This window comes from Pseudorasbora parva, chromosome 2, assembly GCF_024679245.1.
Source record: "Pseudorasbora parva isolate DD20220531a chromosome 2, ASM2467924v1, whole genome shotgun sequence".
Classification (NCBI taxonomy): domain Eukaryota; kingdom Metazoa; phylum Chordata; class Actinopteri; order Cypriniformes; family Gobionidae; genus Pseudorasbora; species Pseudorasbora parva.
This window is the reverse complement of record NC_090173.1, coordinates 29,137,197-29,160,659: the sequence shown is the minus strand read 5'-3', so window position 1 is coordinate 29,160,659 and position 23,463 is coordinate 29,137,197. Positions and strand designations below refer to the sequence as shown.

Genomic DNA, 23,463 nt, shown 5'->3' with positions numbered 1-23,463 from the left:
GCAAAAACAGAGCATTAAATCCTAGGGACAATTTATAGTGTTGCAAATGGATCTGTAAAACCGCATCAGGATTTTTTTTAAATCTTAAATAAGCCACATACCCTCTATTTAGATATCAGAAAACAATTTAAATTATTGTTTCAAATCATTCTAGGGCCCCTTTAAATTATGCAGCTATAATTTTGTGGGTAGGCTATGTTGGTGCCGATATTGTGTAGTTATGTATGTACTAAAAAATAGTGTGAGAGATAAATTATACTGTGCGAATAGCTAATCCTAGTGGAGCTTTGCTAATAAGCATCTAATGTGAAAGATTTGGTACTGCGCCCAAATAAACTCTGACTGAAAGCTCACTTTTTGAGATATCAAACTCAAATGTAGAACACAATTTTTTGAGATTTATTTTATTTTATTGCAGTTTTTGAGTTCAACATGTTTTATAAAGTACATATCTTATATTTAAAAAATTCATTACAAATTTTCATAAGCTTTTCGATTTCTATACTGCTAAATAATTCCATGCCATGTGCAATACATTTTGCTTAGATCTGTACATAAATTATTCTAATTTCTGCTGCCTATTACCACCTGCCACAATTTTACAACAATACACATGCCGAAATGATGCAGCCCTCCCCAGCTCCACTGTACAGTACAGGTTCACAAACAACACATATGCTGGTGATTACTGCTGTGGACAGTGTACTGAGAAGACTGTGACTAGACACAAAGGCAAGAGGTTTCCAGTTGTCCAGTATTATTTCATCAGTATAAAGAAATATACCTGCCAAAATTATTTTGCCCTCCACACCTAGACATTTCTGGCTGTGAAGTGAGTTTGATGAGGAGATTGTGTCTAAATATATTTACAAAATATTGTAAAATATTGTTACAACTCAAAATAATATAATATTTTAATGTATGCCTTCTTCAGATGTAATTTATTCTGTGATCAAAGCTGAAATTATAATCATAAAGCCAATCTTCAGTGTCAAATGTTCCTTCACAAATCATTGTCATATGAGGATTTGATGCTCAACTAACAATTATGATCATTATCAATGTATTTTTGTGGAAACAGTATTACATTTGTTTTTCATGATTCTTTGAATAGAAGTAGAAATTTCTCCTTTAAAAAAAAAAAAAAAAAAGTTAATGTAACAGCTGTCACTTATGATCAATGTAATGTGTCAAATTTAGTTTAATGTGTATAACATACATATCACTTGAAATACTATAGACCCATTACTCAAGTTTATCATTCACATTTGTTTATCAAAATATTAGATGATTTGAAAGTTTGTCGTGGTGTAACCTGGGAGGAAACGATTTGGTTACAAAAAGCAAACAGTGCGGAACTTTGTTTATTTATTCATCTTTTTTATCGAATTTCAAAATTACAAAACAATTCAGTATGTTTGTAAGACATTTAAACAATGTTTATCATCACAAGGTCGCAAATAATTAATCCTCTATATACAATAAATAAAATTAACAGAAAATGAAAAGGCAACACAAACTTTAATTGGCTGCACCGATGTCAACGAATGACTTCATGTGTGTGCACACGGAGGGCAGACTGATTCTGGCAGGAAGTCGAATTTCGACACAACACCGGCCCTGACCAATTTGCTGCCCTAGGCAAGATTTTACTTGGTGCCACCTGTATCATGGTTTAGCATTAACTTTACATGTTATCAGTCTAAGTTGTGGAAACACTGGTGTTTTATTTTTGTTTTATTGTGTTGTGTTTTAAAAATTGTACCCTGAATCCAATCCATTCTCCCCCGTGCCTGTCATTGTGTTTATTATATTTTTTTTTAAAGGCTGATGATAGTTAAACTTCAAAAATAGCACCTACACCACATTACAGCCTAAACACAAATAGTAATTGCATCTAACATTCATGCACAGACTTGTTCATTGAGAAATAGTTTTCCAGTGGATGGTAGCAATTGTCCACTAAACTGCACATTCATGTTTTTACATTGAATTAAAACAATGATGGACACATGATAAACAGTAACGTATGATCATCCAAGGAGCTTGGTTAAATTTGTTCTAATCCTAAACAATCCTAAATCTGAGAACTTCTCTCAGAAAGGATGATCGTGTTGGTACGTACTCTGTGTATCCTTAAATTATTTTTTTTTTACAACACCAACAAAGATTATTTATTCCAGTGTGAGTGCAGACAGGGTTGCAAAGTTTTTACAACAAAACCCGCTAACTACCAGCCCAAAACAAATAGCTTCTCAGGGGGGTTCTCCGGGGAAAAATGCCATTTAGGGGGGGGGAAACGAGTGTTATTTTGGCAAGGTTGCCTGCTAAAATTACCATTCCTGGGTCTATATATCACATAATTGAGTTTGCTTTAACCCGCGGACATGGAAAACAACCCTCGGGACTTGGCAACACAGTGCAGTTGAGTTCTGTTGACATTTGACCTCTAACGTTATGCATCGCTTCGTTGCTCTGATTGGTTGTTGGTCTATCCAATTGATGTCTTTCCTGGTTCGGTTGAAACACGTCCCATAATCACAGACCAATGGAGCAGAATCTGACTTATATTCTGTCTAGAATTGAGTATGACCACGTCAGGCTAGGTAAACTTGTGTATATACATTTATAAATGGTTAACAGTCAATGTGTATGTAAGGCACACATGGAAACCGAATCAACAGGGCCAGTGGTCAAGGCTATGAACACAAAATGTTACCATTACAGAGCACTGCCATAAAATGATGTCAATTGTAATCATGTCCAAAGTGAGTGTCAAGTGATGAAAAAAGCAGAAATAAAAGCAAGAATGTTTTTCCAGTTGATTTATATACAGGTCCTTCTAAAAAAAATTGCATATTGTGATAAAGTTCATTATTTTCCATAATGTAATGATAAAAATTAAACTTTCATATATTTTAGATTCATTGCACACCAACTGAAATATTTCAGGTCTTTTATTGTTTTAATACTGATGATTTTGGCATACAGCTCATGAAAACCCAAAATTCCTATCTCAAATAATTAGCATATTTCATCCGACCAATAAAACAAAAGTGTTTTTAATACAAAAAAAGTCAACCTTCAAATAATTATGTTCAGTTATGCACTCAATACTTTGTCGGGAATCCTTTTGCAGAAATGACTGCTTCAATGCGGCTTGACATGGAGGCGATCAGCCTGGATGCTTCGATAGCGGCCTTAAGCTCATCCAGAGTGAGATGTGTATATATATATATATATATATATATATATATATATATATATATATATATATATATATATATATATATATATATATATATATATATATATATATATATATATATAACATTGTTTTTAAACAGTTTCATGCATGTGTGTGTATTTATAAATAATTATACACAGCAGACACATATTTTATGTAAACACAAACTTTTATTTTGGATGCGATTATTCGTTTACGGCCCTATGATGTAAAATGAATAGACACAAACACAGTAGTTTATACTGCAGGGCTCCAGACTGTGACTAAAATGTTAATTTGCGAGTAATATTTTTGCTGAGATCTAAATAACCATATAAATTTACATGTTATGGTTAATTGTGTGGCTTTTTTGTTATGAGTAGCCCATCAACATTTTGCTGTGTTAACATAATAAAATAGAACAACCTCACTGAGTCCGAGCACCAAAATATGCATTTCTGACGCATATTTTGACGAATGTCAAAACGGGAATCTCTATAAAGCATCAACACGGCTGCACCAGTATGAGAGAGACAGAAAGAGACCGAGACGTGTCAATGAATGAACATCCCAGTACTGTAAAAGTTTTAATTGATACTAATGTGGATTCTTATTCTTGCTATATTTTAATCTTTGCTATATTTTAATCTTTGTTTTAAACTTATTAGCATATGGACCAGCAGGCAGTCAATTCAGACTTATACACACACACATGCAACGTAGACAAAGCCATTTTTTCCAATGTGTTCCAGATTGATAATGGCAGGGCTTACATTTATCACCATGAGGGTCTTTTTTTTTTTCTCTCTCTCTCTTCGCTAAGGTTTGAAGTACTGTGGGCAGCATCGCTGGGTGGCCTATTCTGCCCTTTAAACCCCTGATGTGAACATGAGTGCAGTTGCAAAGACTCACTCATTCTCACCAGAGCAGCTAGGCTCAAATGAAGCTGAAACTACATTGTACACGATCTATTATTATCGTCAGTATTCTTATAAAATCAAAAAGAGCCTAATTTTGAACAGCAAAGATGAGGTGACCTTTACAACGCTAGACTGGAGCTGCATTTGTTGTCATTTGCCATTTAAATCTCTGTTTTCCAAGGGAGGTTACTTCTAAAATGCATTTTAAACAGATTTTACGAGATTACATATACTAATATTACTAATAAGGAATGTAACTTAATGGCACCACCAAACATATTACTTGGTTTTCCTCTGCGTATTATTTTAAACAACATTCGTTTTTCTTCAATATTTATTGAAGGAAAAAATTAAGACAATTTTAGAAAAAAAGAAGAAAAAAATACTGATGATCAAGAAGGGGATTAACAGTGTATTAAGAGCTGGGGCTAGTAAACTTTATTAAATTGGATGAATAGGTTAAATTGTACAGTTCTGACTTTTTTTTTCCCTCAGAACTGCAAGATTTAATCTTGCAGTTGTGTTAAAATCAGAATTGCATGATATAAACTCACAAGTTATAAAGTCGCAATTCTGAGGTAAAAAACGACAGTTTTTTTTCCATTTATTGGACATTACTACTAACAATTGCGAGTTTATATCTTACAATTGTGAGAAAAAAAGTATGAATTTTTTATATATAAACTCGGAATTGTGAAAAAAGTCAGTATTGTAAGATACAAAGTTGCAATTATGGACTGAAAACAATGGCTGTAAGTACCGTAATAACAGAGAGTGGAGATTCAAGGGTACGTCCATTTTGATTGGAGCAAATTGTATAAATTCAGTCATTTTATCTTGTGGAGTATATGTAAACATCTATTATGTTGAATATCTTATTCAGCAAAGTACTAAAAAAAAAAAAAAAAAAAATGCTAATTATATGATCCCAGATCCCTCATATTCATGCCAGGGTTATGAAATATATGATCAGAACTGTAGCTTGTCTGAGTTGCTGTTTAGATTAATTTACATAAGTTTATATGAAATAAATTACATTACCTGTATTTTGATTACCATCCATTTAAAATGTAATAATAAAAGTTATTCAAATGTTATATTTTAAATACGTAAGTTACATTAAGTTCATTACTTCCCTACCCTGGTATTAGAGTACTTTTTCAATGTGGTGTTCTTTGGTTTAGTGTTATTCAACTGTAGGGTTGCAAACCCAAAAATAATTTGTAGGTTAGTTCTAACTGAACAGCAGGGAAAACAATGCTAAATGCAGATTATTGATGCAATAATTATGGGTACACTGCTGTTTGGAATCATTAGGTAGCCTAGTTAAAATATTGTTTTCTTTTGAATTTTCTGTTAATCAAAGAGTCCTAAAAAAAAATCAATGTTTTCACAAAAATATTAATCAGCACAACTATTTTTAACATTGATAATAATAATAAATGCTACCAAATCAGTATATTAGACTGGATCTTGAGTAATGATGCTGAAAATTCAGCTTTGCCATCAAAGAAATTCATTACATTTTAGAATATTAAAATTGTAGACAGTTATTTTTTATTTCTAAATATTATTTTTTTTTTTTACTGTGTCTTGATGAGCATACGAGTTTTCCTTACAAAAATGAAAAAATTGTACTGACCCCAAACTGACTATAAACTTTTATAAACAAAATAAACAACAGTTTTTCAATAACCTAAGACTACTTAAAGTACAGTATTTGGTAAAAGGGTAAAAGGCGCCTCTACTATTGGGGCTAAAGGCATAGTAGGTCTATCGTCCTCCAGGTCACCTCGGTAACTTTGTGGAGGAGTTGGATGTGTTACTTTCTAGCTTCCCTGAGGATGGCACTCCACTGATTCTGCTTAGTGACTTCAACATCCATCTTGATTAACACCTAGCTGCAGACTTCAGCACTCTACTGACTTCATTTGACCTTAAGTTAGTATCTACTACGGCTACTCACAGATCAGGTAACCAATTAGACCTGGTCTACACACGCAACTGCTCCACGGACAACACTTTAGTTAGTCCATTACACACCTCAGACCACTTTCTCATCACTCTTAACCTCTTACTGACTCCTGATACAAAACGTACTCCTACACAGATTACCTTTCGGCGTAATCTACGCTCACTCTCTCCCTCTCGCCTATCCACTATGGTTTCATCTTCACTCCCTCCACCTGCTCAGTTCTCAGCACTGGACACTAACAGTGCTACCGACACTCTTTGCTCCACTCTAACATCCTCCTTAGACAGTTTTTGCCCCCTTTCATCCAGACCAGCCCGCCCCACCCCATCTGCCCCCTGGCTGTCTGAAGTTCTCCGTGAACATCGCTCTGGACTCAGGGCGGCAGAGAGGAAATGGCATAAATCTAAAAACAATACTGACCTTGCCTTTTATCAGTCTCTTCTCTCTTCTTTCTCTACAAATGTCTCCACTGCTAAAACAACATACTACCACAACAAAATCAACAATTGCTCTGACTCTCGCCAACTCTTTAAAACATTCTCCTCTCTCCTTTGTCCACCTCCTCCCCCTCCTTCATCAACTCTTACAGCTGATGACTTTACATCATTTTTCACCAACAAAACAGCTCTCATTAGCAAACAGTTCTCCTCATCACTAACTGACACGCACATCTCAACAACTAACACGAACACGCTTCCATCCTTCTCTCCACTCTCCGAGGCAGATATTTCTAAACTCATCCTTTCCAATCACCCTACTACCTGTCCACTTGATCCTATTCCCACTCACCTCCTTCAGGCTATTTCTTCTTCAATCACTCCTGCACTCACTCACATTGTCAACACTTCTCTTCACACGGGCACCTTTCCCACAGCATTTAAGCAGGCTCGGGTAACCCCACTGCTTAAGAAACCCTCTCTGAATCCAGCACTTTTAGAAAACTACCGACCGGTATCCCTTCTGCCTTTCATTGCAAAGACCCTTGAGCGAGTTGTGTTCAATCAACTCTCTATGTTTCTTGAACGGGACAACCTCCTAGACAACAACCAATCCGGCTTCAAAAGCGGCCATTCGACCGAGACTGCCTTGCTCTCGGTAACTGAGGCACTGAGACTGGCAAAAGCAGCTTCCAAATCCTCAGTGCTCATTCTGCTGGATCTGTCTGCTGCTTTTGACACAGTTAACCACCAGATCCTCCTGTCAACACTTAAGAGGACGGGGATCTCAGGATCTGCTCTCCAGTGGTTCAGGTCTTACCTCTCTGGTAGGTCCTACAGGGTGTCATGGAGAGGTGTAGTGTCTAAGTCACATCATCTAGCTACTTGGGTTCCCCAGGGCTCAGTCCTTGGACCACTTCTCTTCTCCATCTACATGTCATCATTAGGTTCTGTCATTCAGAAACACGGCTTCTCTTATCACTGCTATGCTGATGACACTCAACTCTACTTCTCATTTCAACCAGATGATCCTACAGTCAGTGTTCGTATCGCTGCATGTCTGACAGACATTTCTGACTGGATGAAAGAGCATCATCTTAAACTCAATCTTGCAAAGACAGAATTACTTGTTTTCTCAACCAACCCAGCACTTCATCAAAATTTCTCCATTCAGCTTGGTTCATCGACCATAACTCCATCAAGGACAGCAAGAAACCTTGGAGTTGTGATTGATGACCAGTTAAACTTCACTGACCACATTACTGCAACGGCCCGGTCCTGCAGATTTGCTTTATACAACATTAGAAAGATTAGACCCTTCCTATCAGAACAGGCTGCACAACTCCTGGTTCAAGCTCTTGTTCTCTCCAGACTGGACTATTGTAATGCTCTTCTGGCTGGGCTTCCAGCATGCACTATCAAACCCTTGCAGCTGATCCAGAATGCAGCGGCGAGAGTGGTCTTTAATGAGCCGAAGAGAGCGCATGTTACGCCTCTCTTCATCAAACTGCACTGGTTGCCAATGGCTGCTCGCATCAAATTCAAGGCACTAGTTATCGCCTACAAAACAACCTCTGGCTCTGCACCAATATACCTAAATTCACTTGCTCAGACTTACACACCCTCCAGAAGCTTGCGTTCTGCGAGCGAGCGGCGCCTCGTGGTTCCATCCCAAAGAGGCATGAAATCACTCTCACGGACATTTTCCTGGACCGTTCCCACCTGGTGGAATGACCTGCCGATCTCTATTCGTGCTGCCGAGTCTGTAGCCATTCTTAAAAAACATCTTAAGACACATCTTTTCCATTTGCACTTGACCAATACAGAATAGCACTTACTGATCACCACAGCAACGACCAAAAGCGCACACTCCTGGATCATATCTACGTCTCTCATCCGGATTTGTGCCTTCAGGCGGGTATGTTACATAGTTATCATAACTATCAGAATCCAGTGTTCTGTATATTGCGTACGTGAGTTTTTGTTGTAGATGGCTATTGCTGCGCGTTTAGCTAGAATACAAAACCAACCCATTGGGCCACTGAATCTGCATTAACGACAACAGCTGGGGCAACAGCCTTAGTCCTAATGGGTTGTTATCATAGCTATCAAAATCCAGTGTTCGGCACTTTGCGGACGTGAGTTTTTGTTGTAGATGTCTGTCTTTTTAAAAAAAAAAAAAAAAAAAAAAAAAAAAAATTGTTGTGTATTGTGCTAATTAATTGAGATTTCTTACAGCTCTTACAGGTTTTTGGCCTTGTCTGTTCCGTTGCTTCTATTACTCTCCCCTTTTTTGTAAGTCGCTTTGGATAAAAGCGTCTGCTAAATGATTAAATGTAAATGTAAATGTAAAGGCACAATAATTAGCATGATAATAAATAGCTGGCTGACTTTTCCATTTGTTGACAGGACATGGTTTGATTCAGATGGTAAATAGCATATTAGAAATAATCACGTTCATTTATCAAAATAAACAGAAAACAGTACAAACGTTGCTAAAGAGATTGTTTTGACTAAGTTTTAACTTAGACATATTATAATTATAATTATAATATAAAATATTATATATTATTTTAGATGAAGTATACTGTGTGCTGTTTGTCCCGTGTGTGGAGTAAAAATTTTCTTAAGGTGTGCCTTTAAAAAAAAGTGCTTTGTGGCTAAATAAAAAAAGATTGAATTTATTAAAAAAGAAACCATTGAGTGTGGGTCTTTTGTTTTTTAATTTGCAAGCATGGATATTTTCTCGGATCTATGCACCCAAAACAGTTGAGTGCAGTGACTGTATCTTTCTTAATATTAAGAAACCATATAACTGGCTTAGAACAGTCACACCAGCCTCAGCTGCAGCAGATGCAAAAGTCTTGTCAGCTATGATGAGCAAATAAACTGGCTCTGGCTGAGACAGATAGCGCTGAGCAGATGTGTGATTTCTTCCTTTTCTGTAGTGGTAATAGCCGTGCATGAGTCTGCCTGGTGCCATTTCACAGGAACATCAATCCAGCTTCTAAGAAAATATTCTCTACATCACTTAGATGTGTTTTTTTTTCCTTTAGTAACAAAAAAGACGAAAGGAATTGATTAACCTGGTTAGCTTCGCCCAAGAGGCTACTGTAACTTTTTCTACATTCACAACTGAAAGAAGCCTTTTTAAACCATTTTTTATAGGTCTATTTATAATGTTTGTCAAGATTTCTTAAAACCAAACTGACAACTACATTTTTACAAATCCATTGTTACATTGAATCATTTAATTACATTCAAAAAACTTAATTAGAGACCTTTGTCTCAAAATATATTCAATATTTTTTAACGATTCTCATTTGCTACTGAAATGTACAACATTTTAAAAAACATCAAATATTAGAACAAGTTCGCACTGAATCAACTTTGCACTGCTGCCTGTGTTCGCGTCAAGAATCAGGCAAACTTCCACGTGCATCTTGAAAAGCAGATGTTTTGGAAACTGCTGAGGCAAGTTTTTACGGCATCTGGTTTAGTGGCAAATAAAATCATAGGCACCTTTAGCCCCGTTGTACCCAATCAGTGAGTTCACACTTTTTGTATATTTTCTAAAAATGAATTCGCTTTTGTTTGTCTAGTTTTCACTTCGAAGTTTAGGATTCTGCGGGATTACAATGGGAAGGACTCAGGCTGTGATTCACCTGTCCATGAGAACTTGGAGGCATCAAATGTACTTTGGGATGAAGATGGGGATCTGGATGTGGTGAGGAGGCCCAGATACTCTACCTGTAACAGGGATGCTGTATGTCCTATTATCCTCAGTCAATCTGCAGTGACGTTGACCGACGAGGATGAAGATTCTGAGGAGGAGGATGGTGCCCATGACATGATTAAGATTGGTGAGGGTTGCATTAGAGATTTGTGTGATTTAATTGATTATTTTGTCTCATGGTATGATTTTAGAACCTTTAGAGATCTCTTTTAAATGTGTTTTAAACAGAACATACTATGGCGACACCTCTGGATGACGTAGGGAAACAGGTGAGGATAGTGGCAAATGGGTAATTATGCAGTATGTCTACTGACTCTATTGCACTGTTCAAGGTTGTCTTTTTTATTGCAGATCTGGCGTGGTGCTTTCCTGTTGGCTGATTTCATCCTGGCACAAACAAGCATGTTCAAAGGCACCACTGTCCTTGAGCTTGGAGCTGGAACAGGACTGACCAGCATTGTCATGGCAACGGTGGCTAAAATGGTGTACTGCACAGGTGGTTATGTAATTGAGTTGATTAAGTAATTTAAATGTAAAAAGTGCATTTTAAAACAGTGCATTTCTGAACTCTAATAGATCAGGTATTGTACATCATGGTGGTTTAATCCAGCCAGTGATGCTCCATCTGACATGCTAGCATACTACCACCTTAAAATAATTTCAATACTTGTTTAAAGGTTACAAAGCTGCTCTCATTTTAAGGCCAAATGCACAAATCTATTACACTAATACACATCCGGTATTCTCCCAACTGTTTATGTTCACTTAAATCAGCACTGGGTAACTTTTGCTCTCGGAGTCCCCCTACAGTTGGGAAAAAATAATGTCTTCAACTACTGTCGTAAGCTCTGTCATCCTACATCAGGGGATGCTATCGCGTGTGCATTTGTTGACATGACAACCCTGATAGCCCTGAACTAGTTGTCTCATAACCTGCGGACCTCGTATGTCTATTTAATGGTCGCGGGTGCGCGGCGGGTTGTAAAAATATATACAGTAGTGTGGGGCGGGCCAAATAATTTCATAAAAGCGGCCCGCGGGTTTGTGCAGCACTAACAGTTACCCTAAACACTGCAGGAGGAGTTCACATGCAGGTGTTCTTCTGGCGTCGTGTGTGAAATGTCTTCATCCCAGGTACAGTCAGTGGCATATGTTTCAGCATGTCATATGAATTTAATTTCATGGGTTTTATTTTTTTCAAACGCCAAATAATCGCGATGCTCACGTTTACAAGCCAGCATCATTATAGTAGTCTATTGGTTACCGTTTTACAGAATCTATATGATACTTCAGTTCAATGTTTGAGTGGTAGGTAATCACTATAACAAGCAGGACAGCATCGGTCGGGCACGCCTCCTTCAGCTCACGCCGACGAGCAAACGCTGGTCCAATGTTGATCCTCGTCCTGCCTTTAATCCCATCACTTTTTTGTTTCCTCTTATTGCTTTCCTCCAACAAAACCTTTTCTTTCTTATTTGTCTGTGCTGCTTCGGACATGACTATATTATCCGACAAACAAAGTTGGGCTCACACGTCCGAATTTAAGGAAGTGTGTGTGTTGGTGGAAGTGACGTATATGGCGTAAAGCAGTCGAATTTTGTAGTTCTTTTTGTTCTCGGGTTACTACCCGAAACCCGAGGTTTAAAAGTACGATTAAAAACGATACAGACCCCATCAGGCTATGGCAGACGTGTCATTCAACCTATTGTAAGTCGATGTATCATCACAAGAGTCTTGAAAATATATTATGAAGGTTGAAAAGTTACCTAGTGCTGCTTTCACTTAAGATAATCAAATGTGTTTACATACGTAGATACTTGCCAAAACTGACATTTTGACAATTTTTGTGTATTGGTCTGTGCAAGTGTGAAAAGACGTGAACAATAGGTCTATTCAGTACTCCTGCTCTGGCATCTGAGAGGTGTGTGCACAGAAAACCTGTTCTCTTTCGCGCCGTCATGCTTTTTGAGATTAATACATATGTCTGCTCTTCTCTTTCTCCCAGACGTTTACATTTTTGAACATTTTATTAGACATGCAACAAGTCTATGCCAGCCTATGTCCCGCAAAATAGATCAGCATGTTACAATTTAAATGCACGCATCTCACGAAGGACAACAAAGTTAAAACTGCAATACTGAAACTTAAGATCTGAAAGCACAGACGATTTCCATTTCAAGCTTTCACCAGAAATGACATACCTCAATATGCTTGCAGGTTGGACAGCACGTTTTTTTAAGGCTGTGATATGGTTCATTTGAGGCAAACATTTAAAACAAAACTAATTTTTAATATTTTCAGAAAACTGAAACTAAGTAAGGATGTATTTTAAGTATGGACATGGGTGTGCTCACTGTGCCAAGGAACCATCTTCCATTTTGGCATTTTGACCCTACAAGAGCGATTACATATAGGCTGTCTGAAAAAAACAACTTTCGACTTTGAAGACCATGATAGAAATTTAGTGGAGTGAAAATGATACTTGTCTTTCAAATGTAGTGAAGTTAAAGTCATAAGTTTCCAGAAAAAAATTATACCCAAGTAAAGTACAAATACTTAAGCATACTTAAGTACAGAACTCATTTTTCATACTTCGTTACTCTGTGATCCACCTCTGTTTTAAAAACTGATAAACAAACACTACCGTTTAAAAGTTTGGGGTAAGTTAGATTTTTTTCTTTTTAAAGAAATACATTATTTATATAGAAAATGTAATCATGGCAGGACCAACCAAAATGCTACACAAGGATCCTCATCGTCCATACTCCTAAAAAAGAATAACAAATTCAGCAAAATCTGTAGTTCTGTCTCCATGTTATGGTCATTGAGGCTGGTCTGTTACAAAGAGACGCCTCGGGCTGAGTTTCTCAAAACCATTGTACGCTAAGTTGATCGTATTGGTGGCAATGGTTCTATGATCTACTTATGCCTATATACTTTTAAGAACTGCAGCCTGGTATGTGGTTGACGTGTTCCGGTATTGTAATGGGGGCTTGACGAATCAGGGAAGGATGCACAATGATCCAAGACCCAAGCGGGAGCGAATGTGGGCAGTGATCTTTATTTGTACAAGTCTCTGTTTTGATCCATTTATGGAAAATGCTGAGTTTTCACACTGGAATAGGTTCTGCAACGTTTCCAAAAGTCGAAAACTCTAGAGTAGTGTGGACGCCAGACGTGACTGTTGCAAAAGTTTAAAAATGAAAATGCACTAGTGTAAACAGGGTAATATCAATAAAAAAAGTAAGGAGAGCGTCAGCTTTCGTTTCTACTCTTATAGCCGCGAGACCATGACGAAAATGCGAGTGCATGTTAGAAATCCGGAATGGATAGAGATGTTGTGCTTGGTACATTTTTCGTCTTCAAACTAAACTTTGGTCTTCAGCCAACAAAGTTTAAATCCCATCTGGCTAGTGCGCTTCATGCATTGAGTCCATATGACTGGCTATGAAAGCAATCTGGTCAAACGTGTTTTCGATTACCTCTGGAAGTGATTGAAAGTGGACAAGTTTAAAGCGTTTAAGAGACTCTGTTTACACTTGCAATTAGCGTTGTTTACTTGTGATCCGATCAATCAAGACACATCTGTCTGGCTGCAGATTTGCAAAGCTGCAGATTTGTGACAACGAGACCCTTTTTATGTAACTTCACAGTTGATAATACGTTTATTTTATATAGTGTCAGTCCTCCTATATTTTATGCTGTTGCGCAGGCCTACTCTCACTTTTCCTGCATACTTCTCACTTTACAGCAGCAGGCTTTGGCCCCTCCCCATCTTTTAGCTAGCACTTTTCAGCATGTTCCACAGTTCCTTTTCATAAATATTGTTTACATAATATAATGCAGAAGTTTCTCAGACACTGTAAAGTTTCACTTTGTTCACACTTGACCACACACTTGATGACACTTTCAATTACGGAAGTAGCAAATTGATAGATTCATGTTCTGTTATAAAAACAAGGAATAAGGAATTGTTTAATATAGGGCATATTAAATATATTGCCAATCTAGACAATTACAGTAATATAAGGTTTGTCTATATTCTACATTAATATGAATGAATATGATCTGGTTAGTTAAAAAATGATTTAAAATGAAATCAATATTCAGGGATTAACATGATGGGTAGTGTAGAACCTATTGTATGCATTATTCCTGCATACAGACAATATATTAAATGTTTTTTTATTTAATCATGTGGTAATGTGGGAAGATTTCTATATGTGAGGACCCCAACTGTGGAGTTCTGAATATATTGGAGTTTATTGGAAGAGTAGACTGGAGAGTCCAATGGTTTGATTGCTTTGTGCAGCTGATGTCACAATATTCATTAACACATTCCCTCTTGTGAGATTTGTGCTGGACCTTTTTCTAAGCTGTCTTATTATTTTACTCTGCCGCTGGGCAGGGAGTTTCAACACATTATTGTGATTTAGTAAAAAAAAATTGGAACAAGCTTTTACTGCACCACTTATGAAATTAAAAACAAATATTTATGTTTCAGAAATAAATATTCATGCAAAACATGCATGAACTAGATTCAAAGGTGTCATAGTGCACAAACATATTGGGCACTAGGGATGCACCAATGCCGATGCCAATCAGCTGATCATTTTATATCATGGCCAGCAATCAATTAATTACCAATATCAAAAAGTCAGCCATATTGTAAGTTCTATGTGAATTTACATTATAACATTTTAAATGTACTACTTCTTCTTTCATCTGTTCCCTTCAGGGGTCACCACAGTGAATCATTTCTACAATTTCTACCTTTCTACCTGTCTCCCTGATCACTTTGGCTGTAGTAGTCCAGTCATCTGGAAGCCCTTCTTGACCACCTAAAGCTCGTCTCAACTCCTCTCTGAAAACCACACAGCACTCTTCCTTTTCCAGCTTCCACCACTTTGTCTTCTGCTCTGCCTTTACTCTCTTCATCTTCCTCACCACCAGAGTCATCTTAAACACCACTATCCTATGCTGTCTAGCTACACTCTCACCTACCACTACTTTACAATCGCTAATTTCCATCAGATTACAGCGTCTACATAAGATATAGTCCACTTGTGTGCTCCTGCCACCACTCTTATAAGAACATTCAACATTCAACACCACACCTTCAATATCCAGCTTCAGACTCATCAACCTATCTGACACTCTCTTTACCTCCAGAATATTCTTCACAAACTCCTCCTTCAGGATCACTCCAACTCCATTTTTCTTCCTGTCCACACCATTATAAAACAGTTTAAACCCTGCTCCAATGCTTCTAGCCTTGCTCCCTTTCCACCTGGTCTCTGGTACACACAGAATGTCATCTTTCCTCCTCTGCATCATATCTACCAGTTCTCTGCCACATTCAAAGTCCCTACTTTCTGCCTTTCCTCTTCTCTCTCTGCCTATGAACACGCCTTCCTCCTCTAACACACTTTCCTCCTCTTCTTCTTTGACTAACAGTAGCCCAATTTCCACCAGTGCCCTGTAGGTCAACGGCACTGATGGCGGTTGTTGTTAACCCGGGACCCAACCGATCCAGTATGGAAGTCATATTTCTTGATTCGCATAATGAATTTGGCAAAAAATTTACATCGGATGCCCTTCCTGACACAACCCTCTCTATTTATACGGGCTTGGGACCGGCACAAAAGGTACACTGGCGTGTGACCTCCTGTGGCTAGATTATTTTAAATATGCAATATGAAAGATAAATATTAATTTGGAAATTAGACGTTAGATGATGACAAAGGTAATCTGCATCTAAAAAGTATGTACAATAAAATATTCAATACAGGATTACACTCACCTAAATGATTATTAGGAACACCTGTTCATTTTCTCAATAATGCAATTATCTAATCAACCAATCACATGGCAGTTGCTTCAATGCATTTAGGGATGTGGTCCTGGTCAAGACTATCTCCTGAACTCCAAACTGAATGTCAGAATGGGAAAGAAAGGTGATTTAAGCAATTTTGAGCGTGGCATGGTTGTTGGTGTCAGACAGACCGGTCTGAGTATTTCACAATCTGCTCAGTTACTGGGATTTTCACACCCAACCATTTCTAGGGTTTACAAAGAATGGTGTGAAAAGGGAAAAACATCCAGTATGCGGCAGTCCTGTGGGCAAAAATGCCTTGTTGATGCGGTCAGAGGTCAGAGGAGAATGGGCCGACTGGTTTAAGCTGATTGAAGAGCAACTTTGACTGAAATAACCACTTGTTACAACCGAGGTATGCAGCAAAGCATTTGTGAAGCCACAACACGCACAACCTTGAGGTGGATGGGCTAAAACAGCAGAAGACCCCACTGTGTACCACTCATCTCCACTACAAATAGGAAAAAGAGGCTACAATTTGCACAAGCTCACCAAAATTGGACAGTTGAAGACCTGGACCTGTTCTGATGAGTCTCGATTTCTGTTAGACATTCAAATGGTAGAATTTGGCGTAAACAGAATGAGAACATGGATCCATCATGCCTTGTTACCACTGTGCAGGCTGGTGGTGGTGTTGTAACGGTGTGGGGGATGTTTTTTTTGGCACACTGTAGGCCCCTTAGTGCAAATTGGGCATCGTTTAAATGCCACGCCCTACCTGAGCATTGTTTCTGACCATGTCCATCCCTTTATGACCACCATGTACCCATCCTCTGATGGCTACTTCCAGCAGTATAATGCACCATGTCACAAAGCTCGAATCATTTCAACTTGGTTTCTTGAACATGACAATGAGTTCACTGTACTAAAATGGCCCCCACAGTCACCAGATCTCAACCCAATAGAGCATCTTTGGGATGTGGCGGAACGGGAGCTTCGTGCCCTGGATGTGCATCCCACAAATCTCCATCAACTGTAAGATGCTATTCTATCAATATGGGCCAACATTTCTAAAGAATGCTTTCAGCACCTTGTTGAATCAATGCCACGTAGAATTAAGTCAGTTCTGAAGGCAAAAGGGGGTAAAACACAGTATTAGTATGGTGTACCTAATAATCCTTTAGGTGATTTATATATATATATAAATTCATTTTATTTTTTAAATTATTTCTAATACTGGCTGATGACTGATATGAAACTTGTATATAGTGCAACCCCTGTTGGCCACTAAATTAAAAGTGATGTGCATAACTCATCTAAAATTTATTTTTTAATTTTTATCAGAACAAAATATAAGTTTACTTAGGGAGAATTCAGTCCACAAAAATCCTCAAATGAAAGTCTTGGTCAACTTAAGTCTCATCAAACTTTAGGGACTCTTTTTCGAAAATGGATCAGGTTGCCCACGTCCGCACATTGACTAATGGACTAATTGCGTAACCATAAGCCTCACTTTAATTTTACACCAATAGTATGTGAACACATTAGCATATCAGTGTAATATAACTATGATTATATAATAAAACACTAATTTGTTTTCTCCTTTTTCAGTCTAGTTCAGTATAATAGTGTCATCTTTCTTTTTAGTAATCTTTTAAATTGCACCAATGTGTGAATTAGTCACAGTACATTTCAAAACATTTTAGCTTTGTGATGGGCTTCAGAAGACAAAGAGCTTGTTTTTATGGATGAAGTTTTTTTTTCACACATAGCTCACTAAATTAAAACCTCTTTGTGTTTTGCAGATGTTGGTGAAGACCTATTGAACATGTGCCAGAGAAACGTGACTTTGAACAGGCAGCACTTTGAGCCCCAAGGTACGCATTAATACCATATCAGGATTTCAAGCAGCGTTCTCTCATTAACGACAGCTTTTCATGTTGAAATGTGTCATAGGGAAGGAAGCATCTGTGCCATGTGCTTCTCGGCTTTGTGCCTCTGCTATTCTGTAAACATGCCAACTCTTCAGTGAAGTTGCAGCAGGACTATGAAAAAAAGCTATACAAAAGTATGGTTCTTATGAAAAATGTTTTTCTTTAGTTCATTGATGTACTTGAGCAGGGCTACAACCAAAGTCTTTGTCTGGATGTTCTACATAATATTTGGTAATATGATAAAATTAGATTAATATGTTCTGAAGAAATCGAGAGTAGCCTCCATTGAGGAGTTGCTAAGTGGTTATAAGGCATTCTGATTGTTTTTTAAGTGCACTGCTATGCACCCTATGCTAGGGTGTTCTTGATAGATGATACTGTAGTCTTTGGGCATTTTGTACTTCCCATTCATAAGGTTTTACTTCAGTTGGGGCACAAGTTTTGCATTCCATTGATGTAGAATACATTAATTATCATTAAACCGGCAGTCCGTAACTTTTTACGCTCTGTGCGTCTTCCAGAAGAACATTGCAGCCATATTTACTTCTCTCTGTTTATGTCTATGTCACAGTGATTGTGCTCCTCTGCAGCAGTTCCTACAAGACCAGTCTGAAATAGTCCCAAAAAACATTTTTTATAAGTGTACTATAATGATTCAGGGTAAGATTATACATGGATTCATGTTGTACATTCTCATTATATATTTTTTGTAAATCTTGAACACAAAAAAAATTACAAACAGCAGCTTTAAGTCAAATGAACATATTTTAACATACTGTGTTTGACCCCCTTTTGCCTTCAGAACTGCCTTAATTCTACGTGGCATTGATTTAACAAGGTGCTGAAAGCATTCTTTAGAAATGTTGGCCCATATTGATAGGATAGCATCTTACAGTTGATGGAGATTTGTGGGATGCACATTCAGGGCACGAAGCTCCCGTTCCACCATATCCCAAAGATGCTCTATTGGGTTGAGATCTGGTGACTGTGGGGGCCATTTTAGTACAGTGAACTCATTGTCATGTTCAAGAAACCAGTTTTAAATGATTAGAGCTTTGTGACATGGTGCATTATCCTGCTGGAAGTAGCCATCAGAGGATGGGTATATGGTGGTCATAAAGGGATGGACATGGTCAGAAACAATGCTCAGGTAGGCTGTGGCTTTTAAATGATGCCCAATTGGCACTAAGGGGTCTAAAGTGTGGCAAAAAAAAAAACCCCACACCATTACACCACCACCACCAGCCTGTACAGTGGTAAAATTCTCATTCTGTTTACGCCAAATTCTGACTCTACCATCTTAATGTCTCGACAAAAATCGAGACTCATCAGACCAGGCAACATTTTTACAGTCTTCAACTGTCCAATTTTGGTGAGCTTGTGCAAATTGTAGCCTATTTTTCCTATTTTGTAGTGGAGATGAGAGGTAGCTGGTGGAGTCTTCTGCTGTTGTAGCCCATCCGCCTCAAGGTTGTGGGTGTTGTGACTTCACAAATGCTTTGCTGCATACCTCGGTTGTAACAAGTGGTTATTTCAGTCAAAGTTGCTCTTCTATCAACTTAAATCAGTCGGTTCATTCTCCTCTGACCTCTGACCGCATCAACAAGGCATTTTCGCCCACAGGACTGCCACATACTGGATGTTTTTTTTCCTTTTTACACCATTCTTTGTAAACCCTAGAAATGGTTGTGTGTGAAAATCCCAGTAACTGAGCAGATTGTGAAATACTCAGACCGGTCCGTCTGACACCAACAACCATGCCATGCTCAAAATTCCCATTCTGACATTCAGTTTGGAGTTAAGGAGATTGTCTTGACCAGGACAACACCCCTAAAATGCATTGAAGCAACTGCCTTGTGATTGGTTGATTAGATAATTGCATTAATGAGAAATTGAACAGGTAGGTGTTCCTAATAATCCTTTGGGTGAGTGTAAATACTAATACAGCTAAAAGGATTTTTTTAAACCTGCCATACACATGTAACACTGTGCAACACTCATGGCAAAGTTACACTATATTGCCAACAGTATTGGTAGACCTCTCCAAATCATTGAATTCAGATGTTCCAATCACTTACATGGCCACAGGTGTATGAAATCAAGCACCTAGGCATGCAGAAGCTTCTACTAACATTTGTGAAAGAATGGGTCGCTCTCAGGAGCTCAGTGAATTGAATCGTGCCGTGAAATTTCCTCACTATTAAATATTCCATTGTCAACTCTTAGTGCTATTATAACAAAGTGTAAGCAATTGGGAACAACAGCAACTCAGCCATAAAGTGGTAGGCTACATAAAATCATAGAGTGGGGTCAGCTCATGCTGAGGCGCACAGTGTCGCCAACTTTCTGCAGTCAATAGAGAGCTTCATAGAATGGGTTTATATGTCCGAGTAGCTGCATCCAAGCCTTACATCACCAAGTGAAATGCAAAGGGGGTTATGTGGGGTTGTTTTCCAGAGGTTGGTCTTGGCCCCTTAGTTCCAGTGAAAGGAATTCTTAATGCTTCAGCAAACCAAGACGTTTTGGACAATTTCTCGCTTTTAACTTTGTAGGAACAGTTTGGTGATGTGTCCCTGTTCCAACATGACATGAATGAGTGAGTTTGGTGTGGAGAAATTTTGACTGGCCTGCACAGAGTCCTGGCCTCAACCCGATAGAACACCTTTGCAATGCATTAGAGTGGAAACTGTGAGCTAGGCCTTCTCGCCCAACATCAGTGCCTGACCTCACAAATGCGCTTCTAGAAGAATGGTCAAAAATTCCCATAAACGCAACTCCATATTAAACCCTACAGATTAAGGGATGTCTTTACAGTTCATGTGCATGTAAAGGCAGGCATCCGAAAAGGTTTGGCAATATAGTGCATATAGAACTGTTTCATGCTGAAGAGCCTCAGAGATTGATTTATTGACAATGTTCCCTGTCTTAATATATAAACAAGTGTCCATGTCAACATCATCATTTGTAAAGGATATCAATTCTGTCAGGTAAAACCATGAGTTCATTGATGTAATCCAATTGCCATTTTATTCCACCATCTCTCCTGGCTTCCATAAATACTTTGTGTATTATTTTATTTTTTAAATATTTCATACAAATAAGAATTTTATTTGCTATTTTTCTATCCTTCATCTTGATTTCCATTCTAAACCTCCAAAAGACAGCGAAATAAGGGTGCGGCAGCTGGACTGGATGGCAGATGATTTCTGCACAGGTAAGAATTCAAGGAAAATCAGGGTGTGAGATGCTAATTGGTGTGGATCTGAGCCAGACCTGAGATCTTAACTTGACCAGTTATAGCTATTATATATCTCCTCACCTTCTGTAGAATCCATATGGGAAGTTTGGTTAAATCAGTATAGTACACAGGGCTTTCTCACGTTCTCACACTAATACTAGTGATGCTGACTTGTGAAATAGGATTTTTTAAAGTCAACATATGGTTGTCATCTCATTTCTCCTCATATTTCAACTCTCCCCAGATGCTGATTTGGAGTTCTGCTGGACTGATGCAGAAGTAGCAGACTTGCATGATAATACAACGTTTTTGATCGCAGCAGATGGTACGTTTGCAAGGATTGCTTTCCATAATTCTACAATTAATTAATTACCTTGCCACAAGAGGAGAGACCATTAACAAAATGAAAGAATGAATAACTGAAGGCACTCTCAGTGAGCCTGATGAAAGGCTGATTGATAGTAATTTGTTATTAAGGATGTTTTCCACTTCCCCTTCAGTGTGCTATGATGACGATCTTACAGACGCTTTGTTCAGAACACTATATAGACTCTCCAGCAACATGCGGCACCCAAGCACAGCCTACATCTCCATAGAAAAGAGGTTAGAATGGCCTATCAGATGTCACCAGTCTCACCAAGACATTCAGATCTAAGTCATGTATCCTTGTAGCTTATTTGTTAGCATTCACATTCATCATTGTAACTGTCAGCAGTAATAAATTAAATTGAAATAATTAAAAAATTGAAATAATTTAAAATCCTATTAAAATGACAATTAGTATACATTAGGGAAAATGGTCTATTTTAACATATTTGATATTATTAATTGTTATTTAGTCATTTTACTAGATCATTCAATGGATAAAGATGCTATTTGGGGTCCAGATTGGTTTAGTTGTGGTATTTATCAGCAGTGGCAAACAGGGCCACACTAACCAAAAAAAAACTTGACCTTTTGTTCCATTTTTGATGGTTTCTGTATGTCCGCAGATTGAACTTCACTCTGCGACACATGGATGTGGCTTGTGAAGCTTATGATCACTTCCGCCACTGCCTAGACCAGTTACATCAGTTGACAGATGGAAAGATGAATTTCACAGTAGAGCCTGTGAAGATTTCCTTTTCACAGTTCTTTCAGTATGAAAGGGTGGACCAGCTGGTGAGAAGTATTTATAATTATAAATAATTCAGTTATTTGTTTGTTTTTAAATATGTATCATACGGTAGTGTGTGTGTGTCAATCAATCAGTCATTTTATCTATAAAGCACAATAAAAACAATTGTAGTTAGCCATTTGGACCTTTAGAGGGAGCTATTCATGCTTGTAGTAAATTGTGTTCTTTTTAACAGTGTTAATTTATTTTAAGGATTCTTTCCTCTGCTCCTCTGCAGGAACTTTGGAAGGTGACAGCAGAAAGACTTTAATATGTGACACCACAGGTTTTTAAGTTTCCTTTTAGCACAAGGATTTATATCATGTTTGCAGAATGAATCTGGCTTTGTAATTCCTCTTTTCCTTATGTGTGAAATTCAAAGTCCTTAGTTTGATAATTTGCTCTTAAATTTCTTCATTAAAAAGGAATGCCATTTCAGATAAGAATGTTAGTGCTTATGCATGTTGTACTGTGACCAGCTTTAATTTTTAGTGTTGTTTTTAGGCCGTTTTTTACAGTCTGTGTTTGTGGCACATTTTTCAAAGGGTCATTGGGAGAGTTTAGGGAAATATTATTGACATATTTTATGAAATATTGAAAACAAACACACATTTATTGTGATATAATATTACCTTTCAGCAAATACAAAATAAGACATCATGCATATATATATGCATATATATTTTAAGAGCACCGTGCTTGTGCGTGTGTGTGTGTGCGCGCGCGCGCGTGTTTGTGCTTTTGTATAAAGTTGTAAAGTGTTTTTGCCTCATTTGGAAGAGTCATTAATATTAAAATTAGAGCTCTTCTCTGATTGCCTTATTTCAACAGCTCACAGCATTTCATTTCAGTTGTTCAGCAAAGGGGCTCGTGAGTCCTGACCGTCCTGACAGAACAGACTGACTGAATGACTCTTTAAGCAAAAAATCTTAAATGGAGATTGATAAAATTCAGCTTACTTGTTTATTGGTGTTTTCAGATCGCGCGCACGAATGATCTGAAAACACCAATAAACAAGTAGACAAG

The 23,463-nt window shown here is 37.8% G+C and overlaps 1 protein-coding gene across 3 annotated transcripts in view; it reads left to right on the top strand.

Moving 5' to 3' along the window:
- mettl22 (methyltransferase 22, Kin17 lysine) overlaps window positions 1-23,245 on the top strand; it is a 25,811-nt gene extending 2,566 nt beyond the window's left edge. For 2 of the 3 annotated variants that reach the window (XM_067414854.1, XM_067414846.1), the window contains 9 exons: window positions 10,161-10,421; window positions 10,523-10,563; window positions 10,646-10,790; window positions 17,915-17,986; window positions 21,204-21,257; window positions 21,526-21,606; window positions 21,782-21,884; window positions 22,274-22,442; window positions 22,676-23,245. In XM_067414854.1, the coding sequence (XP_067270955.1) occupies window positions 10,161-10,421; window positions 10,523-10,563; window positions 10,646-10,790; window positions 17,915-17,986; window positions 21,204-21,257; window positions 21,526-21,606; window positions 21,782-21,884; window positions 22,274-22,442; window positions 22,676-22,708 (959 nt within the window). In that variant the 3' untranslated portion in view covers window positions 22,709-23,245. The remainder of the gene's footprint in view (window positions 1-10,160; window positions 10,422-10,522; window positions 10,564-10,645; window positions 10,791-17,914; window positions 17,987-21,203; window positions 21,258-21,525; window positions 21,607-21,781; window positions 21,885-22,273; window positions 22,443-22,675) is intronic. The other variant, XM_067414858.1, reaches the window with a different exon arrangement.
- The last annotated feature ends 218 nt before the right edge of the window (window positions 23,246-23,463 follow it).